Here is a 24,033-nt window from a genome sequence, read left to right as displayed (position 1 = left end):
TACTTCAGGTGTATGGGTGTGTGTGTGTATATGTGTATGCTTTGCTACCATTTTTGGACAGGTGCAATACACAATCTCCTAGTTAACAAAAGATTGCCACCTATCATTTTGATTTTTTTTCTGGCATGACATATTATTATTAAGAAATGGTGCATTGTTAGTTCATAAAAGCATTCTGTGGGAAGCTCAGGGTGTCCAGAACTCCTCAGGTGATAAACTCTCTTGACTTCTTTGCTAGTCAAGAAAGAAATGGGGGCTCCCCATACATTTCAGCAAAGTGTTCAGCAAAAGCCATTAAAAAATCCTTTAGCAAAGCCTTCATTAAATGACTATCATTAAAAAATCCACAACAGAATCTTGACATGTTTGCTATTATTTAAACATTTTAAAAGCATTGTGTTAATTACAATATCTAAACAATGGTTTACCCATGGTTAAATTCTGTAGTTCAACTAACCCAATTTTCTGGTTCACACTGAATCAGGAACTACCCTTGCCACCTGGAGTTAATGCAATACATCAGACTAAGATGTAGATGGTGAGTTGGTAAGGGATGCAAAGATGCTATTGTATAGGTAAAAATGTAATTGCATACCAATTAAGCATACGAAGTAATTTGACAATAATTCCCTATTCCTTGGGAATCCTTTCTACACCAACTTTGCTACTGTGTTCCAAAATATTCTAAGGTTGTTGTCTTAACAGATAGCTTGAAAGATTTTCTGGACAGAATAGTCACTGGTTTGACCTAAAAGAGAACTGAAGGCCGATACGATTGTGTCTACAGTACTGGAAAATACTTGTTTCTATAGATCTTGTGGTAACCAGACAGTGACAAGTTTAGAAAAGTACAGAAAGAGTATAAAGTTGTATGGACTACCTATGTAGACACACACACACACACATAAAGTAATTTTACCTGGTTTCCTCCAAGCCCATGACAGGTATACATTATTAGTGGCTTGCCGCCTGAATTATTTTCTCCAACATCCAAACATGCTCTTCTTCCAACATTTTTTAGCTAAATAGAAAGTTGAAATGGAATCATATCACTAGGGTTAACTACAATACACAGATGGTTTCATCTGTGGGTGATGTGTTTCAGAGTAACAAAAGTTTGAATGAATGGAAATTGGATTTCAGAATTTATAATCATCCTTTTCTCCCCATGAAAACTTTCTTCCTCTTCCTCCCATAGAAAGTATTTGCATAATATACCTGTGTTTGCTTTTTCTTCTCCTAGTGTCTCAGCTTAGTCATAGGGCTCTACAAGATTTCTGCACAGCAAATGATGCACTTATAGAACACTTTGTTTAACTGGTGACTAAGAGAGTCTTCTCATTTGCACATGGTTCATATCAGCTTATTTATTCTGTGTTACTCTTTTATATACTCAGTGAAGAGGCCTCTTGATTGTGCTGCTAGGCACTAGGGCTGCCTATAGCCCACACATATCTAGCTCTGCACCATGCAGCCACTGGATGGAGTTTGAGCCATACAGCTGTTCCACAATCTTGATGGAGAATCTTCTTGATAATGCTGCTAGACATTAGTATTATCTGCAGATTACTTGCTGTTCCCAGTTATATGATCAGTTTGTGCACAATTCTAGCATCCAGTGGCATAATAATCAAATGAAGATCATGAAAAAAATTGTGAGAAGTGAAGCATCCATGAGCATGAGTTCTCTGGGTGAATTCTTCCATTCCCAGAGTGAATCACTTTGAAGGTGACCAGCTGCTGTGAAGAAGCTACATGACTAAGCTTATCCAGTGACACTTGTGGTGACAAGCCAGGGAGAAGCAAATGTAGTACATCATGCAAACTTATTCAACTTAAACAATTACACACACACACACACACACACATACATATACACACATATACATACATACATACATACATATATATATATATATATATATTGGTATGTATGTATATGTATGTGTGTGTGTGTATGAATGTCTGTGTGTGTGTCTCTCTCTCTCTCTCTCTCTGTCCAATAGAAGAGGATTGAACTGTCAGATTCTTTGTGCTCTCTGAGTTGTTTGCTTGCAGACATTTCATTAGCTATCATCAATGCAAGTGAGTGTTGATGTTACTGTAAATTCACACTGATGTTTGTTAGTTGGGGAATGACATGTCTGCAAGCAAACAAGCTTAGAGAGCATCAAAAACTCCAGTGTTTTCTCTCTCTCTCTCTCTCTCTCCCCCCCCCACCCCGCCCACACAGAGGGAGAGAGACATCATTCTGTACCTTTTATGTACGAAACAACAAAATAAATGCATAAATAAATACTCACAAATCCATGTAACACAGGATTCAAATCTGGTACATAGGCTTCAGGGAAAACATTGCTTAGGTACCAGGTAAAATTTTTACATTGTAATTGTTGTCTTAACTCGTATCTTTTTGAGAGATTGCCAAATGTTTTCTGTTGAAACAATGCTAAATAATTAGTATACAGAAAAAAATGATAATAAATTTTATTAGAAGTACTTTCTCCTTTATAAAAAAGAGATCTGTAAATTAAATTGGTTAAACAAATGTAAAAATACTTTCTAAAACCAAAAAGAGAGAAAATGATATAAATGAAGAATAGTTAATTACCACATTTTAAGAAAGAAGTCATGGCCAATGTGAACTCTCTGAAGTCTTTACAATTGGCCATGCCAACTATGTAATCCTGGAAACTTTAGTCCACAGATCCAGGGGTTGCAAGGCTGGGAAGCAGTCATTTCTAAAACAGGCTTCTTACCTTCATGGGCCATACTCTTACAGTTTGTTTTTCTTAAAAGAATTTTATTTATTTATTTATTTATTTTATTTATTTCCTACCTTTATTATTTTTATAAATAATTCAGGTCGGTGAACATACCTAATACTCCTTCTTCCTCCTATTTTCCTGACAACAACAACCGTATGAGGTTAGTTGGGCTGAAAGGAAATGATTGTTGCAAAGTTACCCAGTTGTCTTTCATGCCTAAGACAGAACTAGAACTCACTGTCTCCTTATTTCTAGCCTGGTGCCTTAACCAAAGAACAAATGAGATTTAAAATCACATAGTTTAGCTGATATTAACATGTTCACAATAATAATTCAACCATACTAGACAGGTCTCATCAGAGGAACTAGATGAAGCGTGTCTCTCCCATAAACAATAGGATGATGTGTGACTTGCAGAAATCTATACCTCGGTCAACTAAGACTCCACTATGGGTTTGAGATCTCAGACATCTGGTAACAAATGGGCTATAGGGCTCAGGACTTTGGCTGAGCAACCAGGCCCAGCAGCTACAAGACTGTTGGAAGAAAAATTGTTGCAAATATATAAAAATTGAAAATTAAAAAGGGCCAGAGATAAATTTTTGGGAAGAGCTAGCGAAGTTTAAAACTGGGGAAGACATCCAGCAAAAACAGGGAGGAAAGGGGAGAGGGAAAAGGGCAAAGACTCCCCCTTCCCCTTAGAAAAGAAGGTTGTTTCTGTATACATCTGGGCAAGAAACGATAGAAAACAATACAGACCACACACATACACCATCTCTTTTCTCACTGCTAATGAGAAAGGGCCAGAGATAAAACTTTTTGGAATGGGGCAATGTGGCATCATTCATTTTAAGGTTGCCACTTTGAAGCCTTGAGTGTCCCCAAAGGGCCTTCAATTCAAATTCCTGGGTCGCACTGCAATGAGGGGGTGCAGAGAGCTCAAGGGGTATTGGTGGGGAAGGCAAGCTGGATCAAGGACGGAAGGAGAGAGGAAGCGAGAGACACGGAGAAAGACAAGGAAGAGAGGAGAAAGAGATCCTCCCTCACCTCTGGCATTTAGCAAATTATCCTGAGCGATTAATTGTCCCACTTGGTGAATCTGCTGGGACGAGTTGTGCTGCAGTGAATTGCCTGTGGGGGCAAACTGGGGAGTGGGGCCGTGGTGGGTCAGCTGGGGCAGCGGACCAAAATGAGGAAGCTGTGGCCAATTGTCCCATTCCATCCTCATATCCTGAACCTATGCCATAAAGGCTCCTTTATTACAGATCCCTCACATCCCGGACATAAACTGTTTCAACTCCTTCCCTCAAAACGACGCTATAGAGCATTGCACCACCAGAACAACTGGACACAAGGACAGTTTTTCCCCGATAGCCATCACTCTGCTAAACAAACAATTCCCTCAATATTGTCAAACTATTTACAAAGTCTGCACTACTATTACTGTTAATCTTCTCATCACTCCTATCACCCATCTCCTCCCACTTGTGACTGTTATGACCGTAACTTTGTCGCTTGTATCCTTACGATTTACACTGACTGTTTCCTAGTATAATTTGATTGCTTATTCTACCCTATGAATATTATTAAGTGTTGTACCTTATGATTCCTGACTCTTGATGAATGTATCTTTCCTTTTATGTACACTGAGAATATTTGCACCAAGACAAATTCCTTGTGTGTCTAATCACGCTTGGCCAATAAAGAATTCTGTTCTGTTCTGTTCTATTCTATTCTAAAGGGCTTTAAAAGTAATGAGCTGTGAATTGCACTCAGAAGCAAACTGGCAACTAATGCAGCTCGCGTAGCAGTGGAGTTATGAAGTTTCCATCAACTTATTTTCAGATATTTTAAACACGTTTTATAGCAAGTATAGTTAAAACATTTTTCAATTGTTTTTTATTGGAGCATTCCTCCAGAGAAATGTCCTACAAGTTAAGTTATATCTTACTACTTCTTTGTAATTTGGAAGTTCCATATTATGTTCTCCATGAGCAAACGTGGTTAGTCGAATTAAAGGCCCCTTTATTACAGACCCCGGGGGGGGGGGGCAGGAAACGGGGCTTTCCATTTGAAAAATAACAGCTCATTCACAACTGGTACGCAGAACTTCTTGGTATATACATCTTTATAAGTTTATAAACTGATAAAAATTTATCTAATCCATATTATATTTAAAAGTTCTAGGAATTACAAAATATTAATGGCTTAGAGTTAAGATTTCAGAAACACTCATTTCCTTATTTGCAGAAAGGCATTCTTGATTTACGCGGAATACAGTACTAAAGCAGTTTTTCTGGTTCCCAGTTTTGCTGATATCTTTTGTTTGTGGTATTGCTATTACCTGTCACTGCTACTGTTACTAATGTATAAAACTTCTCCAAATAATGAAATAAATTCTTTACAATAATTTATTTCATTATTTGGAGAAGTTTTGGATTTATAATGAATACTAAGAATAGCTATTCCAATGTTTACAACTATCTTTTGTTTGAAGCAAACTGTTGCCTAATCACACTTTGATTAAAAACCACAAATTTACCCATTGTCTTATTTTAGAAAATCCTTACCTGTACCCTGGGACAGAAGAGAAATATGGAGGGAAATAGAATCTGAGAAAATTATAGCATCTAAAAATAACTATACAACTGAAAGTAGCTGAGTAATGAATGGCACATTGATAAAAGGAAAGAAAAATACAACGAAACAGATTACTTTTTTCCTTACTTTCTCATATGGTATAGCAAGAACACATTTCAATTCTGTGACTCTTTCAACCAAATTTCCACAATCTAGTCCAGAGGTGTCAAACTCGCGTCATGGCAGTTTTACATGATGTATCAGGTCTTTTTTTCCCCTTCACTAAACCAGGTATGGATGTGGCCAGCACATGACATATCCGGCCCACAGGCTGGGAGTTTGACAGCCCTAATCTAGGTTTTTTTATTTATTTTGACTTTATCACTGCTGATCTCTAAACATTGTTTGTTACAACAGAAAAAAAAGCACATAATGCTCTTTTATAGTAGTACTACCTGATACCTGTGCTTCGTTAACAAACTATGTGATTGGGTTTAGTTTTGGGGGAGGAAAATAAGGGGTAAAATTGTGCCTCTGCATACCAGCATCCATTGGTATTCATCTGGCTAGCATCCTGTCAGTGTGTGAGAGTGTTGAGGGCTCATTGGAACAGTATTTGCTGTGTGAACAAGAGGGAGACAGCAAGGAGCCAGGACGTGGCTTAGCTCAACTGTTCTGTACTAAAGCTGCTTGGTGCTGTGAAACTAAAACTGAAACTCCTCTCCTCTGCTTTGTGTTTTGCATTTGGAACAGATTTCTTTTCAGGTGGAGAGGGGGAGTAGAACTCCTTAGCATCAGAGCTGTTCATAATAATATACAAAATACTAATGCTCTGATAGTCATTTTGAAAAATCCTTTCTTAGTGAGCACCTAGAAGCTAAGAACAACATATGTGCCAAATTTCAAGTTTGTAGGCTTTACAGTTCTGGAGATTTTGTGATGATGCGTGGGAGGTATTTCACTTTTATATAGAGAGAGATTCCAAAATGTTTGTTTGTAAATTTTGGTGGACAAGTCTAAATATCTAGGTTAGCAATGAATATATAAATTAAAAACAGTGGAACCAGAATGCAGCCCTGTTTAATATCTCTGAAAATAGAAATTTCCTTAGCAATGGGTGTTTCAAAAGATCCTTACATATGAACTTTTACATAGTGTCAACATCAGGAGAAATAGGCAGTGATGGATTGTCACTGAAAACAATTTGTAGCTTGAGATCAGGTTAAATGCAGACTTAAAATCAACTGATGTTGCATATAGAGATAAATTTGGTTTATTTCTCGGCCAGATGGTTTGATATAAAGGCTGGGTGTAAAACAGAAAGCCAGGACGAAAGCCAAATTGTTGCTTTGCCAGGATATTTTCAGACTCTATCCAAACCACTAATCAACCATAGAGATGTCTGGCATGCAACCTGCGGACTATGCTCAGCAGGCTGATAGGACTACAATTTGGAAGCAACTTTTCCTCAACCTTATAAAATGTAGGGATTAATACTGCCACTTCCCAATCTTTGAGGACACGTGCAGTGTGGTTAATAAGAGCAAAAAGGAGTTAGAATTGAGGCCCACCATTCCCTGTTGCTCTTGATTGCTTTTGTTACTACAGTTTTGCTCATAAGTTTACACACCCTGGAAGAATTTATAATTTCTTGGTCATTTTTCAGAGAATATGAATGATAACACAAAAACTTTTATTTCACTCATGGTTAGTGGTTGGCTGAAGCCATTTATTATCAATCAACTGTGTTTATTCTTTTTAAATCATAATGACAACAGAAACTACCCAAATGACCCTGATCAAAAGTTTACATACCCCAGTTCTTAATAGTTCATATTGCTCCCTTTAACATCAATGACAGCTTGAAGTCTTTTGTGGTATGTGTGGATGAGGCTCTTTATCTTCTCAGATGGTAAAGCTGCCCATTCTTCCTGGCAAAAAGGCTCTAGGTTCCTGTAAATTCTTGGGCTGTCTTGCATGAGGTCAGGAGACTGAGATGGTCACTCCAGAACCTTCACTTTATTCTGCTGTAGTCAATGACAGGTCGACTTGGCCTTGTGTTTAGGATCATTGTCATGTTGGAATGTCCAAGTACGTCCCATGCACAGCTTCCGGGCATTCATCTTGCCATCAGTTCTGACCAAATTTCCTGTGCCTTTGTAGCTCACCCATCCCCAAAACATCAGCGATCCACCTCCGTGTTTCACAGTAGGAATGGTGTACTTTTCATCATAGGCCTTGTTGACTCCTCTCCAAATGTAGCATTTATGGTTGTGGCCAAAAAGTTCAATTTTGGTCTCATCACTCCAAATGACTTCGTGCTAGAAGGTTTGAGGCTTGTCTCTGTGCTGTTTGGCATATTGTAGGCAGGATACTTTGTGGCATTTGAGTAGTAATGGCTTTCTTCTGAAGACTCGACCATGCAGCCCATCTTTCTTCCAGTGCCTCCTTATTGTGCATCTTGAAACAGCCACACCGCATGTTTTCAGAGAGTCCTTTATTTCACCTGAAGTTATTTGTGGGTTTTTCGTTGCATCCTGAACAATTTTCCTGGCAGTTGTGGCTGAAATTTTAGTTGATCTACCTGACTGTGGTTTGGTTTCAACATAATCCCTCATTTTCCACTTCTTGATTAGTGTTGGCATTCTCCATTCCTTGGATATCTTTTTATATCCCTTTCCTGTTTTTTTTCCTGTTCAACTACCTTTTCCTGCAGATCCTTTGACAATTCTTTTGCTTTCCCCATGACTCAGAAGCCAGAAACATCAGTGTAGCACTGGATGAAAGATGCAAGGGTCTGTCAGGAGTCCAGGAATTCATTGACCTTTTATACACACAATTACAAGCAAACAGACCACAGGTGAAGATGACTACCTGTAAGAGCCATTCAAACCCTTTTGGGCTAACCCGTGTGCATGTTATCAGGCCAAAATCACCAGGGTATGTAAACTTTTGATCAGGGTCATTTGGGTACTTTCTGTTGTCATTATGATTTAAAAAGAATAAACACAGTTGGTTGATAATAAATGGCTTCAGCCAACCACTAACCATGAGTGAAATAAAAGTTTTTGTGTTATCATTCATATTCTCTGAAAAATGGCCAAGAAATCATAAATTCTGCCAGGGTATGTAAACTTATGAGCACAACTGTATGTGACTGTACCTGGTGGTTTTACCACGCTTTAGCTGCTTTACCAGCACATTTCCATACAGATTACTGATGACTACTGGTCTGTGTATGTCCTTGTTTATAAATGGCTTCTTTGCCCTTTTTGTATAGTGTCTAATAGCATTCCTCTCATTTTGCTGCAAGATAAGGGAGTCAAATTGAGATAATTTTTGAAGTGAGATACAACAACACTACAAAAAAGTGCTGAATTTTCAGATTTTCAGTTGTAGTAATCAGCTCTGGCTAAGCCATCTTTGTAGCTTCCCTCATTTCACCTTTGAGCAAGTCTTTGATATTTAAAGTTCAGTGGAGAAAGGTTAATGGGTGACCTCAGTACACTTGGTATGTGTATTACAGGAAGTCTCCAGGTTATGAACCTCTGGCTTATGAACAATTCCTAATTACGAACAGGCTGCTGACCAGCATTATGAGATCTGACTCAAATGGTGGATGAGGCTTCCACCTTGCAAACTGAAGAGCCACCGAACACGGTGCCTCCATGAGAATCATGAAGTAGTGAATGAATTTTTAATATACTAAGCAAAGTGCTTTCAGTGATTCCTGAAAGCACAGTGCAGCCTCAGCAAAACTTCACCCTGAGGAAAACACCGACTACTGTATCTACCATTTATTTGCCTATCATCTTCCCACATGGTTTATATTAGTGCCGAGTTGCTTTTTGCCATTCTTATATCACTACTTCCCATTGCAACCTTTCCCTGCCTTCTTTCCCTGCCTGTTTCTCTGAAGCCAGTTTCTGCTATGACATTGGTTTGCAGCAGAAAACTAGACAGCAGGGGTTTTGTGGAGCTTAGTTTGAAGATGTAAAGTAAATGTAATGTATCTGTCCCTCTTACAGCTAAGCAGCATTGATTTAGGTCATGTCTGGGGGGCATGTTGCTTGCAACACCATGTTCTCTCACAGGAGGAAGAGACTCTAGCATGTACTATAAGTGATCTCCACTCTAGGTTTCATTCCAGGTTCTCAGAAATTAGAAATATACAGCTTTTCCTGGCTGATAGGAGCTTGGAATACATAAAACTTTTAAGTTTAAATAATTCAGTTTATAATCTTTAAAAATTTCCTAAGTTGCTTAAGACACAGCTTTTGTAAAAAAAAAGTACTCAAACAATAATTAAAAAAAACTAAATAAGTTTATAGGTTTGGCTTACAACCACCATTGGGACCAGAATCAGCATTACTAAGCAAAACGGTTGTTAAATGAGTCACTCCTGATTTTTCCATCTTGTCTGTCACAGTTGTTAAGCCAATAACTACAGTTGTTAAGCGAAGTATGCTGTCTTTAAGAAGAACTGGCTTCTCCCATTGAATTTGATGGTCTGAAGTCAGCTGGGAAGGTCGCTAATGGTGATCACATGACCCCAGGATCCTGAGACTATTGCAAATATAGGCTGGTTGTCAAGTGTCTGAATTTTGATCACGTGATCGTGGGGATTGTTGTGACAGTGGCAAGTGTGAAGACTGGTTGCAAGTGCAAAGACTTTGTAACTCTGAATGGTTGCTAAACAATGTAGGTCAACTATTAAAGGCCCATAATAAACTCCTTCCGTGGCAGTAATAAATGATTGCCACCCCAACTTCATTTGTTTAAAAGATGTGATGAATTGTCAGTGCACAATTCATCACATCTTGATAATACATTTTGAGTTTGTACAAAGGTCTTATACAAAATTCAGAAGCTTGATTTCATTGGGAGAGGAATAGCAAGGCATCTTCTCCTGTTTTTTGCCTTAAAAACTGGATCTATCCCTTTCTACTTGACTCACTGTTGTCACATAAGCTTCCAATAACCCAAATTAGCAGTGATACTTCCCCTTCTATATAGTTCTCTCAAAAAATTCAAGCATGTTTAACCTTATCAAATAATCCAACATTCTTTATTAGACTAGAACACAACAGAATAGAATAAACAGAGTTGGAAGGGACCTCAAGGTCTTCTAGACCAACCCCCTGCTTAGGCAGGAAACCCAATACCATTTCAATGGTTATCCAATCTCTTCTTCCAGTATTGGAGCATTCACAACTTTTGGAGGCAAGTTGTTCCACTGATTAATTGTTCTAACTACCGTGTGTTTGCCAAAAATAAGACCCTGTCTTATATTTTTTGCTACCAAAAATAGCATCAGGCCCTATTTTCAGGAGGGGGGAAATGTCATCCACTGATTCACCTCACTTGCGCCCGTCGCCCCTGGCCTCCTTTTCACCGTCCGAGGCCTTCAATAACTTCTTCTGCAGCCAACAAAGCTGGCAAGGCTTTCCTGAAGGCCTCTGCAGCCAATCGATCGATCTGGAGCTCTGTTATTGGCTGCAGAGGCCTCCAGGAAAGTCTTGCCAGCTGCAGAAGAAATGGATCCACTGTAAGGCATCCAGAAAAGCAGGTGTCAGGGTGTGAGAGGCCTGGCTGCAACTGTCTGAAGGTAAGCAGTAGGGCAGCTCCACACCCCCATCCCCACCCTAGCTTAATTTTTACCCGATATTGGTACACTGCTATCATGTCACCCCTAGTCCTTCTTTTCATTACACTAGACATAACCAATTCCAGCAACCGTTCTTTATGTTTTAGCCTCCAGTCCCCTAATTATCTTTGTTGCTCTTCTCTGCACTCTTTCTAGAGTCTCAACGTGGTGACCAAAACTGGGTGCAGTATTCCAAGTGTGGCCTTACTAAGGCATTATAAAGTGGTATCAACACTTCACATGATCTTGATTCTTTCCCTGTTTATTCAGCCTAGAACTGTGTTGGGTTTTTTTGACAGCTGCAGCACACTGCTGGCTCATATTTAAATGATTGTCTCCTAGGACTCCAAGATCCCTCTCAGAGTTACTACGATTGAGCAAGGTACCACATATACTGTACCTGTGCATTTTGTTTCTCTTTCCTCAATGTAGAATCTTTTTTCACCATTGAATTTAACTGAATATTGTACTTATATTGCAGAACTGAATATTGTATTTATCCAAAATATTTATAAACCATATACATAAGCACACACACATAGACACAGATGCACACATAATGTAAATTTAAAGGCACCGAGCTAGAAACCAGGAGACTATGAGTTCTAGTCTCACCTTAGGCATGAAAGTCAGCTGAGTGAATTTGTGTCAGTCAATCACTCTCAACCCATTATATCAGACTTGGGCAATAAAGTTAGTCAATTCTTGTCACAACCAATGAATCAATACTCAGTTGATCCAAGAAAAGCAGAACCCAGAAGAAGAATGCTAGGGGAAAAAAAGCACAGATCTAGAACTAGCTTTGTAATATTCATTCAATTGATTAGCTCTAATTTATTTAAAGCATATTCAAGTTTTCTCAGCTCTTTCATTTTGATATAATGAAATTCTTCCAAAAGATTCCTCCAATTCTAGTTGGATGGATAGACAGATGGGCCTGACTCAATCACTCAAGTTCTGAGATTATAAAATTTTAAGTAAACTATAACTGGCTATTATTCTATTCAATATTTTGCCAAGCAAAGCAAATAATACACATACATAGTGCCTAAATAAGTAATAATTTTTGCTCACCAAGAATTTCAATGAAGCAACTGATTTCTAATACCACCACCATCGCCACCTACTTGTTTAACAATTTTTGTTGCTTCTGTGTTTCTCCGATAAAATATATATTTATATTCGTCCATCCATACTTCTGCAAGGCGAACTTGATTCCTGGTAATCACTTGAGTCCCTTTTGGAAAGGTATGGGGGCTCTTGCTGCGAAACACATGACCCACAACTGAGCAAGGTATAATTTCCAACTGCCCCCCACACTGCCACACCTGAAAAATACAGAGCTGTACTCAATAAAACTTTCAGTAGCTGCTATCAGGTAAAGGTGCTGCAGGAACACGTATGTACTAAAAAGATTTAAAGTGTGGCGTTGCGACACAGAGAATACTAAAACAAAGTAGTCTTTTTTTAATATGAACTAAGCATTAATTAATAATGTGTTGACCAAGCCACGGATACCACTCCTAGAATCTACACATCATTTTATTTTTCTAGGCTATCGTTATCACATGGTTAGGTTAATTTATCTGCTCTGTCTATAGAGTGGAGATAAACGTTTTAAGAAGTTTTAGCCTAATGCACACAGTCACATTGCCAGTAAAGGACATGTGAATACTCTATTAACTTACTCGGAAAGACATTTCTAGATTTTCTCCTCCCCATATTTCCATTTCTTCATCATAGCTTCCAATTCTATAAAAATAGTCCTTTGATATTGAAAAGAGACCTCCTGCAAAAGTTGGTGTCCTGCCAGAGGGTGGGAGAGAAAGAGAGAGAAAGCTTTATGAAGCCAGGAACTTGTCCATCTGATTGAATAAATACACACACACACACACACACACACACACACACAACCTTAACCTTATCTGTCTTCAATTAAATCTAATCAATTGAACTAACCCCAAGCAAATACATCCAATGTTACACAAGTGTAAAACCCCCCATACAATGAAATATCTTACTAATTATGTTCTTTTTCAGTCATATCCCAGCTTCTTGAAGAAAATTTGGAGTGTTATGAGAGAGCAGTGGAATTTATTTTATTCTAAGAAAACAGTATGTCAGTGAAATGACATCATTAAATATTATTATATATCAAAGTCAGCAACAGCAACCCATCAACAGCAGTGGAGCATACATTTATGAAAATGACTGACTGCTGTATGAACTTATACTGTAATCTATTTCAAAATCAGAAACAGACAAGAGTTTTTCTGGGGTTAAAAATCAGGACTTCTGAGGATAAATAATCTTAGCTGATTTGACATTCTTCCAGCCTAACACTGTAATATTGCTACAGTAAAATTAAATCACTGAAAAGTCAACATGTTCCATAACTTTTCAAAAATCAGTCATTACAAAGAAGTAAAATAAAATGTAAATTTCAAGTGAATTATATCTAGGATCCAATCTGGGTCAGAGGCATGGAATTCTTTCAAAGATTGCATTGCAGTTATTCAGTTATATACCGTCTTTATTAATTAAATTTATTTGCCACCCATTTTTCATTTCGAAGCAACTCAATTTTTACATTGAGTGGATAGAACTTATTTTTTGTTTTAATTTTTGCACACATTAAGTGGACCAAGCTCTCTTTAGGTGCAAATAAATATATTTAAGAGATGAAAATTGGATAGGCGGATACATAATATAAAAACATAGAACTTTTTATTCATTTGTATTTTATTTATATTTTACAAATATAACGAAACTATCGACAAAAGCAAATAACTCATGTTTCATTACTTACTTAATAGGATAGGTTTCATCTTTCCTTTTTTTGTTTTCATGTTCTGGGAGAGATTCCCAGCCAAAGGATAAACTCCAGTCAAAATTTCCCCTGTTGTGGTTTTGACCATAAGGAGAAGGTTTATTAAACTCAAAAGTATTGAGGTCAATAGATGAAATATCAGGGCTTACAACACAAGTATAATTTTCAGCTATTCTGGCTAGTAAAGGTTCTAGCCATCCATAAAAGCATTCGCCTAAAAGACAGAAACGAGCAAACAGTTTTATCACCTCCACAAGAACATTTCAAATATACTTCAATTATAAATACAATTTTAGTCCCTAGAAATTATTTTTAAGAACTGTTCTCCAGGATATTTTTTTTATCAATTTCATAAATTGATAAATTTAGTTTTATTTAATGATAATTGTTTATAAACTGTTGTTATTTATTGACAATTATCAATAAATAACACTATATATGTACTGGCAACAGAAAATATAATTAATTTTAAATATTTCTCCTAGCCTGAAAGTTATTTGAAAGGAAAAAAAAGTTAAATGTGTCTGAAGCCATATATAGAATATGGTTAAAAAAAAAAATCTTGAAATTTTAATTAACCCCGTGAATAAGCCAAATATTGTTTTATTATATTTATATTAAATTTATTCCTCAGTTTTCAAACTTAATACTGTTATTTTGGTAAATAACAGCCAACATATTAACAAAGGCACAAAGAAGGGCAAGAACAAAGATTTACACAGATATAGACAAATTCTAGATTCTTCTACATTGTTTTTAGTTTATGTAAGAAAATGCAGAATTAAATCTGTGAATAAACTTGGATACCTCTCTGAAAACTGCAAAGTCTAATTTCTCATTTTTAAGAACTGTTGCAGCTGCAGTTCTTTCAACAGCATATCCATCCACTGCAGAAATATTTTCAAAATTTAAAAAGTTGTTCCAGGGAAATTTCACAAAATAATTCTATAGCAGTAGCTGCATATTCTTTTCATCTTTTTTTCCTTATACATTTTACAAGTAGATAAGTCTAAGTCCTGAGAAATGGAAATACAACACCTTTGCCTACTACTGTACATAAAGGTAAGAAAGCAAAGTAGTAATATTAAATTACTAATTCTGTTTCCTCACACTTAACTCTCTTGTCAAAAGTCTAAGTACTCAAAAGAATAGTTCTAATACAGGTTAGATTTTTTTTTATTTCTCCTGTTTACTGGAAGGAATTTTGAATTACCTATGAGGAACATTAATTCAAATTAAAATTGCCCTTTCAAATATAATGTTGTTTAAAATTTAGTGACCATACCTAGGAAAGAAGAATTTTTTTAAAAAAGACTGGATTCCTTTTTTTGTTACTTGGGCTAATTAGGAATTGGTATTCAGTCTAACCAAGATATCCTATTCTTTCCCACTTTTTAAAAAAATCAACTTAAATCTCAGAATACTCAGTATACTTCAACTTGTTCTTTAACAAATTCTGGCAATATTCACTGGTTGTTTTTGTTAAATTCTGGCAATATTTACTTGTTTTTGATACTATAAAATTATATTGATTTAACCTTTTTTGGTGCTTGGAAGCAAACTGTTTTTGAATTTTAAATGTGCAAGGAATTGGGAGCCTGCTGTTATTCAAGGAAAGAAAAGTATTCCACGCAAGTTCAGAGATGTTTTTCTTTCCATATTTCAAGATCCTGAGACTGGAAATGTACTCCTGGTCAGAGTTTATAAGTTTTAGAAGACCTGATAGAGCAATCACTTCTAACAAGTGAGCAGTCAGCAGCACTTAACATATTTAGGTGTTATTGGAAAGTCATGAATGGTTCTGAAAAGGGCAAAGAACACTTGTGTTTTCTAATCATGGAGATCCACAGTACCATTCACTGAGCACTGGTTTTAGTTTTATTCTAATGGATAAAAACAAGGGGAAGGAAAAATATACATGTGCTGATAAATATTTTTTATCAAATCACTATTTCTGTCTAACAATTCTCTGCCAAGAATTCACTTACTTATTTGGAATTACTCAATTATTAATAATTACCCCTTCTGAGATTTGCCTTCAACTCTATTAATGTTCAGAAGTGTACCTTTTAAGTTCTAAATTGCTCATAAGAAGTTATGACGACAGCATCTCAATGTTCTCAAGTTTAAGAAGTAGCACGTTAAATGATGCAATGGGGGTATGGAATTCTAAATCTTGTCTATTTTCTCAGTTCTTCTGTAACACTATAAAAATCCCATTTTATACATTTTGTATGCCAGATTTTGTGATGTAACCCCATTTATTTAAATACCTACTTGAGAATCTATCTTTGACTTTTAAGAAACAAAAAACTATTTCCCATCCCAACAAGATGAAAGATGTCACCTCCAATGCTTCTATTACATTAAAAATAATTCAAAAGAAAAGCATACATTTACTATATATTTATTGTATTGCATTTCAGCATACATTTCATATTATTATTCCTTTAGAGACATGTAGCAGGTTTTGCGGTTAAAACACCTTGACTTCATGCCAATCTGGAAAAGAGCTCACCAGAAGTAACTTGACCCTGAAAAGAGCTATAGCAACTCTCCTAAGTCAATGCATTCTAGTTTTAGATTAGATAGAAATTCAATGACAGAATAAGGATAATATGATATCAAATTACTTAGTGCTTCTCTAGTGTTCAGTGAGCTATCTAGACATACTTACAGTGTGCATCCAAAAAAGTCAGGGTTTCTCCAGTAGCTACTGAAGCACCTAACAGCCGAGCAGTGATAAGGCCCTTTCTTTCCTTTTGTCGGACAACTTTAACTATTTGGAATTGTTTCACATAATCATCTAGTTTATCTTTCAAGTAGTCTGAAAAGAGAACAAGTCATTTTCTATAACTTCAAGAAAAACAATGTTAAAGTTTACTTGTTAGGATTAGTTCTTCAGTGAAGAAAATTGAAAATGATATAATTTTTCAATGACCATGGTTATAGTTCTAAAAGCTTCCTTACCATCTGATTACTAAAAAATGAACAAACCACAAAACAGGTACCACCTTAATTCAGCAAAACTGTAATTGTTAACACTTTCTAGTAAAGTTAAGCTTTGGCAAATTTTTGTGCTTTTGGAAAAATTTAGTTGGAATCAAATGAACATCATTTTATATCATTTAAAGAAATTTGGCTTTACAATCAATCACTTTATAACTGAATATTGTTACAGAGAGGTGTTAACATTTTAAAAGAAAAATTAAAGATTAGCTCATCCTGACTTAAAGAGACAATGGCCAATGCTTTAAAGATAAAAAATTGTTGATGGAGAATATTGTTTAAGAAATATGTTCTCAATATGAATTATTTCAAGGCAATAGGATTCCACCAAGTCCTATATATACACGCAATCCAAAATGATGATCTTAGTTCACAATGGACTATAGACAGGCACTTTTAGAATATTATTCAACTGCATGAATGGTTGCGGCAGGGTCCTGCAATAGGAACAATCAGCAAGAAAGATGATGTTTTAATCAGAATGATGCTTTTAGAAGACAGAAGAAAAAACTGGACATGGACAACTGATATACTAGGAAAATACTTACTGATTAATAAGACAAAGAGGCATATCCTATGCCAAATTCTACTATGTATATGATTAAACATGTAATATCAGCTAGTTTTCCCCTTTGATAGCAAAAACAAAGATATTGTTGATTAGCTCAGAACCAAGATAAATAACTTATTGGCCACATATCCCCATTCTTCCCTTGTTTGCAGTACTGAGCCTCCCTACAATTGCTTTAATGGCTTCAGTTACTAGTTAGGTGACGATAGAAAGAATGTGCATCCTGTATTTCAACAATATGTTAAGCTGTAAAATAGCCAGTAATGGGTTGCTAAAAGCTCCAATTTTGACCACTTGACCGTGGGAATGCTGTAATGGTTGTGTGAAGTCACTTCTTCCATCATTGTTGTAATTTCACACAGTTGCTAAACGAATGGTCCCAAGTCAAGGATTATCTGTATGTGAATGTAGGTACAGTATACGGAAGGTGGATATTTCGTTTGTTGAAAGGGCTGTTTCTTCTTTGTTGAAGAAAAATGTGTATATTTCCAGGTTATATTAATTAGAAAAAAACCAAGTATGAAAGTATCTAGAATTTATAGATAGCGTCTTACCATCTACACTGGCATCATCTACCAAAATTATTTCCTTTAATAATATTGCAGGGGAAGTATGCATCACACTATAAACTGTTCTCAGAAGAGTTGACCATGCTTCATTGTGAAACACTATGATAACGCTTGTAGTAGGCAGTGGAGGACAGCGCTTAAATTTCTGTTCAATACATCTGGGGGATAAAACCATAGTTTATGGGAAAAAATGAATAAGACATGTTAAATCTTAATTCTTATGGTACAGATAATGAGCTTTGCATGTACAGTAGAACTGTTTCATCATTATTTTAAAAAAATGTAATGAAAGTAACATGGCACAGGTTTCTAAGAATCTCATTCTAACAATAAAATGATAATCTATGTATATTGTGTGTAAAGGTATATGGAAATAACCTTGAGAGACTGAGCCCAAAAATGCTTTCTAGGGAATGTTCAGATATAAAGATTTAGAATAATTGCACACAAAGCTGCATCATAATTAACAAATTATTCAAGTTTAAAATAGTTTAAACAGACCTCTGCTGAAAAATTGTGTTAATAGCAGCTTAATCAATGTATTGGAAGTGCTCCAATCCCACATAAATGTTTCAAGATTTCCTAATATTTTTAGATGCATGATTTGCTACGATCAACTACTTCAGATGTAGGTATATATCTGTATGCTATACCTACAGATGTAAGAATCAGCAATTATTCTATTTATTTATTTTTATATATTAAAAAAAATATAGCCATCCTCTTCACAGTGACACTAGGCAACTCACAAAAATAAAATCCCAATACAAAACCTAATAAACCCTTGTGACAACAATCAAACCAATCATGGGTCCCCTATCACTTTGGGGTCCGCAGGCCCACTTGCAAAATCATGTCTTCAGAAAGACTGAAGGAGAGTCAAGGTGAGGGCCAATCTTATTTCCACAGGGATGATGCGACATTGGGGGAGGGGGGGAAACTATAATAACAATAGTCACAGTTCACATCTTCATACAGAAATGGAAGCTCAAGGCAATCTTTTTCAATCTTTTACATATTTTTAACCAAAAACTAGAATATTTGCTTTTAAATTCAAATACATTTCAACGTACTCAGGAGGTCGTGTGTCTGGTCCTAGATCTCGATGTAGAGAAATCCTATCACTTGCAAATGCATTAAAACAATGCTTTTCTTCGCCATGCTCTTTCTCTTTCTGTTCGTCTGAGCTTAAACTGATCATTTTAAATGCTTTACCAGAAGCCCCTGGAGTATTAGGATCCTGAGGGGGACGCTCAAGGTAAGGAGTCAGTTCAGCAGCTGTGTAATATCCTGGTAAACAATGCTTCTGTTCAGCATTATGAGTCTGCCTAACAGGAGCTTTAATTTGCATTTTTGGTTTTGCAGCTTTAATGTTGTTCACGGCATTTAACACTAGATCTAATACAGTTTTCTTTTCATCATGAGACGGCATTCCTGGTTCCTCATTAAATTCTTGAACACCTACTTCTCGTTGTAACAAAACCAAAAATATTAAGAAGACAAAAATAACGAAGGTAAACTTCCAAAGTTTCTTCTGGGAAAACTGTTTCATTATGAAGCGCCGTAGCATTCTCATATAAGTCATCATGGAGAGTCGACATATAGAAGTGCTTCAGAAAAAGTTTTTCTTTGATACAGAAAAGTTCACAAAATGGGAAAACCTGCAAGATTTTTTAAAATGTTAATCATACTAATATATGTTTATTCATAAAAATAATTGCAACAATTTAAATTAATAAATCACAAGTGTCACAAAGACACTACGTTTCAGGGTTACTGAAATAATGTTCATTTTCTAAACTTAGAATATTTGAATCCCGTAAGAACCCATATCTAACCCTTATGTAAGAACCCACCTGCCAATTTATTCTTATTCCTCGAGGTGCATTCTTTAATATCTTTTAGATCAGATCCTCTAAACATTTTAATTATTAGCCATAAACAACCACTTGGGGTTATGAATCTCAAGGGAGTTCACAATATTCTGTTACATGTCCCTCAAACTTTAAAATGAGTCATTGTGTTTTGGAAGTGTTCCAGCTTTGTAAAGGTACTTCTATTTTGAGTGCTTTGGCTATGAACCAACTTTAAAGTAGTCTTTTTCAGTTAATGCCTGTTTCTCAGTTGATCACTTTTAGAACATTCTAGTGGCCCATTTTGGGGACTGAAAAGACAAAATGTTTTGCACATCCCAAATTAAATTTCCATTTTCCCTTTCAGTATCCTATATGTATTTTCAGATATTTTTCTTTTTCAAATGCGACTTTTCTGGTTGTATTTTTGATTGCCAGGCAGTAGAAGAAAGACCTCTAGTTGCAGTATTAACCAGCAGATTATTTATATCCAGTTCTATGTCATTTGAGAGGGCAGAGAGGTTAAGCTGCATTGCAATGTTATGCATTTATTTGACATGGTAGCAATTCTAATTTTCCAGATGGATGGATACTTACCAGTATGTCACTCACATAACTTTTTTTTTTGCAATAATTTTTTTCTGTTACAACAAAAATATCCATGTGTGAATAGTGTGGTTCCATAGTCTTACATTTTGATACAAATATGACAATATTCCTCATTTAATATAGTTGACAATCTTTTAAAATGTGGTATTAATACATATATTTTATTAAATTATCAATCTTGATTGTTCAATATTACAATGTTATTTTTGTGTCAATCTCTATATTCTTAATCTCACTCCTTTTACTTCCAATTATATAATCATATTTGCAGTGTTTACCAGATTATATAGTTCTAATAACAATTCACAAATTTATATTAAATTATAATTTTCCACTGTTTATCCCCTTTTTAATTTCTTAATATGCCACTATTATATTTAAATCTCACATTACTTCTGAATGTGTTGATACCTGCTAGGCACTTTGCTTTGGAGAACAAGAACTATGTCTAAATCAGAATAATATATACTATTTATTATTTGATAAGCATCTTGCCCAATCAAATATTAGAGATGATATTTTATGTAGCACTGGAAAGAATATTGCTCTACAACAGATGTGTGCTAGCCCTTCAGCCATATGGCCTTACGCAAGCCTGGCAATCTGCTGTCTTAAATCTGTTTCACATATTTTTATACAGCCAAAAAATCCATCCAAACTGTATATATTTTTTACTATAATCAAATTATTTGAAGAGTTGCCCAATAGCTGTATGTACAAAATCTGTATCACCCTTCAGTATTATGTTCCATATTAAATCATTTTAAAAATTATGAACATGTAGGAAAATTCTAGTTCATAAGTAGTCCGGAGTGAGCCATTCCAGCAAAGTATTTTATATTCGTTACTCAGATTTAGATTTAGATTTAGATAAAGACTCAGCAAGATGAACAAGGGTCCAGATTTTCTAGACTCCCTAAACCACTAGCTCAATTAAAGATCACTGTGAATATGCTACTGCTCCTGGACAAAGATCTGTTAACACTACCCTTAATTTTTTTCCAATCCAAGGGAAAACATTGTTCCAGCCACAGTTAAGCTCTTTCAGGCTGAAATGCTAGCTCAGCTTCTTTATGGGACTCTGGTTGCACTTCATTTCGTAGGATGTACCCTGAAAAGGGTACAATCTAAAATCAGAGCAGCTCTCCAGATACCATGCTGTATCTCAAATGCACATCTACAAATGGGGACACATATGATAAAACCTTAGTCAACTGTGTGTCTAGCTTTTGTAAGCCTTTGGTTGAAATTCAATTTCTATCCTCAAGGCTTAGCACCATTAATTCTCAAGGACAATTTTCAGTCCATTTGGATCGAGGCTGTTCAATATAATCTTTGAAATCTAGGGTTCTCTTCCATCAGGAAAGCTTTCTCAACTGATCAACAGCAAGTGGGATTACCTCTATAAAAGCTGAAGTTTTAAGAGTTTACTGGTTTCCAGCATTGAGGTATGTGTTGATACAATACCAAAGAGAAAAGATATCACCAATGATCTTAAAGAAGCAATCGTTCCTGCCCATCAGTCTGGGGAAGATTATAAAGATATTTCCAAACAATTTAAAATCCACCATTCCACAGTGAGGAAGATTTATTCACAAGTGGAAAACATTCAGGACAGTTGCCAATCTTCCCAGGACTGGATGTCTCAGCAAATTCACTCTAAGATCAGATGATGCAATGCTGAGAGATTGTAAAAAATCCAAGGGTTACATCTCAGAATCCACAGGTCTCAGTATATTAAATGTTGAATGTCTTAAATGTTATTTTGTTTATTATGCATACTGGTCTATGACTACAATAAATTGATTATTGACTAGATTGGAATGATGAAGTTTGGGGAACTTAAAGATAGAAAATGAGATATGAACATAAAAGGAAGGAATTTAATCAGTTTATTAGATCCAGTTAAAAATGTTATTTCTAGTAACCATTACTGGACTTTTGCTAATTAGGATGGATGACACTTTAAAGATTTATAGAGAATGTGATGAGATGCGAGATGAAGAGATTGCTATATTTTAAGAGATGGTATAAGTTGTTAAAGTTCTTTAGAATTTATAAAGGAGGATGTTATTTTTTCTTCCTCTTTTTTCTTTCTTTTGTTGCACTTTTATCTTTTCTTGTTTTTTTATAGTTTGTATTAGTTTTATCTGTATAATGTTACCACTGCAATCCTGACTAACAGAGACTGAAATAATCCATCCCATCTAGAGCACTCTATAGCTGGAATCCAACCATTATCTCCACAACTTGTTCAAAAACAGCAGGTTGGAAATGGGGTAACAGTTCCCCAAGATGGCTGGGTCCAAATAACTTCTTAAGAAGGGACATTTAACTGCTTCCTTCAAGGTAATTCTTCTTGATCTTTGCCCTTTTGTGTCCTCTATGGCTGCTTGTATTATCCAAGAAGAGCAAGGATCTAACTTGCAGATGGCTGAGCTCATGCTAGAGGACACTGTCAACTTCCTCAGATATCATAGGCTTGAAAAATCCCACTGTCAAATTGCCTGGCAAGACATTATTTCTGTCATCTCATCAGTGGCTGCCCATCTACCATCCAACTGAGATCCAGTATAAGAGTATAGAGAAGGGTGGAGATGGTCTTGAAGAAAATATGCAACACCTATTGAATTATATAAACACCAGCTTAGCCAAGTAAGATAGGAAAGGGTAAGGAAGAAATCCAGACTGATCCTTACTATAAAACGGAGAGAGGAAAGCCATCAAGCTTTCACAATTCAGTACCAAAAGAATTCTAATATTTATTGGGTGGTCCCAGCTTAGTTTACTTCCAAGAGAGAGAAAGTATCCTCAATATGCTTAGAAATTACTCAGAGGTTCCTAGAGCCTCTAAGGGCCCAGTCATGTAATTAATACTGCTAGATGGCGCTCTGAGAATGCAGTAACCAACCATGGAAAAGTACCCATACTTCACTGCTCTTAGTGCCACAGAACAGGTGCAAGTGTGGACTCATGCCTGTGTCTGATCATATTTTACTCATCTTCTCTTCCTGTGTTCTCCCCAGTAAACCAAAGACCGTCTTGAATCAGCAAGAGTGTCAGGTCACTTCAGAGCAGCCCCATCAAAACTCTTGCCTATCTTGATCCTCCATAGTTCAGCCAATCTATCCAAGAGTTATCTGCATGATGGCTGGGAAATCCCCTAAGTGCCCAGTGAAAATAAAGTGGGTCCAGAAGGTGCTTGGATCAGATCAATCCCCCTATGGAGATTGGTGCTGATTGTGAATTCCAGCTGCTGACCATGACAACTAACTGATATTGATGTCCTTGACCCTCTGATCCTGAATTCTTCCAAGGTGAATACCAGTATCATGGGCGTACCACAATAGTTTGTGTCATGGTAACTCGGGACAAGGCCTTGGTTGCCATCAGGGTTGATCTGATTTAAAACAAGTTGATTTAAATTGGCTTGAAGGCTTGATTTAAATCAAGTCGATTTAAATATAATTTTTAAAGAGCAACTGTCATCTCTGTCCCGTAGCAGCTCCTCCTCTGACCTGCTATTGACTCACCAACAATCCCAACATTGCAGAATATACAGCTCATGCTATATAACTCAGCTTCATTTCATGCCGA

General features: G+C 36.2%; 1 protein-coding gene across 3 annotated transcripts in view; it reads right to left on the bottom strand.

Annotated features, from left to right (window-relative positions):
- The window catches only part of GALNT3 (polypeptide N-acetylgalactosaminyltransferase 3), a 34,076-nt gene that overhangs the window by 5,557 nt on the left and 4,486 nt on the right, over positions 1 to 24,033 (bottom strand). For all 3 annotated transcript variants that reach the window (XM_026697120.2, XM_087920025.1, XM_087920026.1), the window contains 8 exons: positions 19,048 to 19,635; positions 17,960 to 18,132; positions 16,503 to 16,652; positions 13,805 to 14,039; positions 12,684 to 12,801; positions 12,123 to 12,323; positions 2,304 to 2,435; positions 920 to 1,021 (listed from right to left, as the gene is read on the bottom strand). In XM_026697120.2, coding sequence (XP_026552905.1) covers positions 920 to 1,021; positions 2,304 to 2,435; positions 12,123 to 12,323; positions 12,684 to 12,801; positions 13,805 to 14,039; positions 16,503 to 16,652; positions 17,960 to 18,132; positions 19,048 to 19,562 — 1,626 coding nt within the window. In that variant the 5' untranslated portion in view covers positions 19,563 to 19,635. The remainder of the gene's footprint in view (positions 1 to 919; positions 1,022 to 2,303; positions 2,436 to 12,122; positions 12,324 to 12,683; positions 12,802 to 13,804; positions 14,040 to 16,502; positions 16,653 to 17,959; positions 18,133 to 19,047; positions 19,636 to 24,033) is intronic.

Source organism: Pseudonaja textilis, chromosome 1 (assembly GCF_049901715.1).
Source record: "Pseudonaja textilis isolate UNSWEBS1 chromosome 1, rPseTex1.2, whole genome shotgun sequence".
In the NCBI taxonomy this organism is placed as follows: Eukaryota; Metazoa; Chordata; class Lepidosauria; order Squamata; family Elapidae; genus Pseudonaja; species Pseudonaja textilis.
The sequence above is the reverse complement of the archived record's forward strand: the minus strand, read 5'-3'. Positions and strand labels throughout refer to the sequence as shown.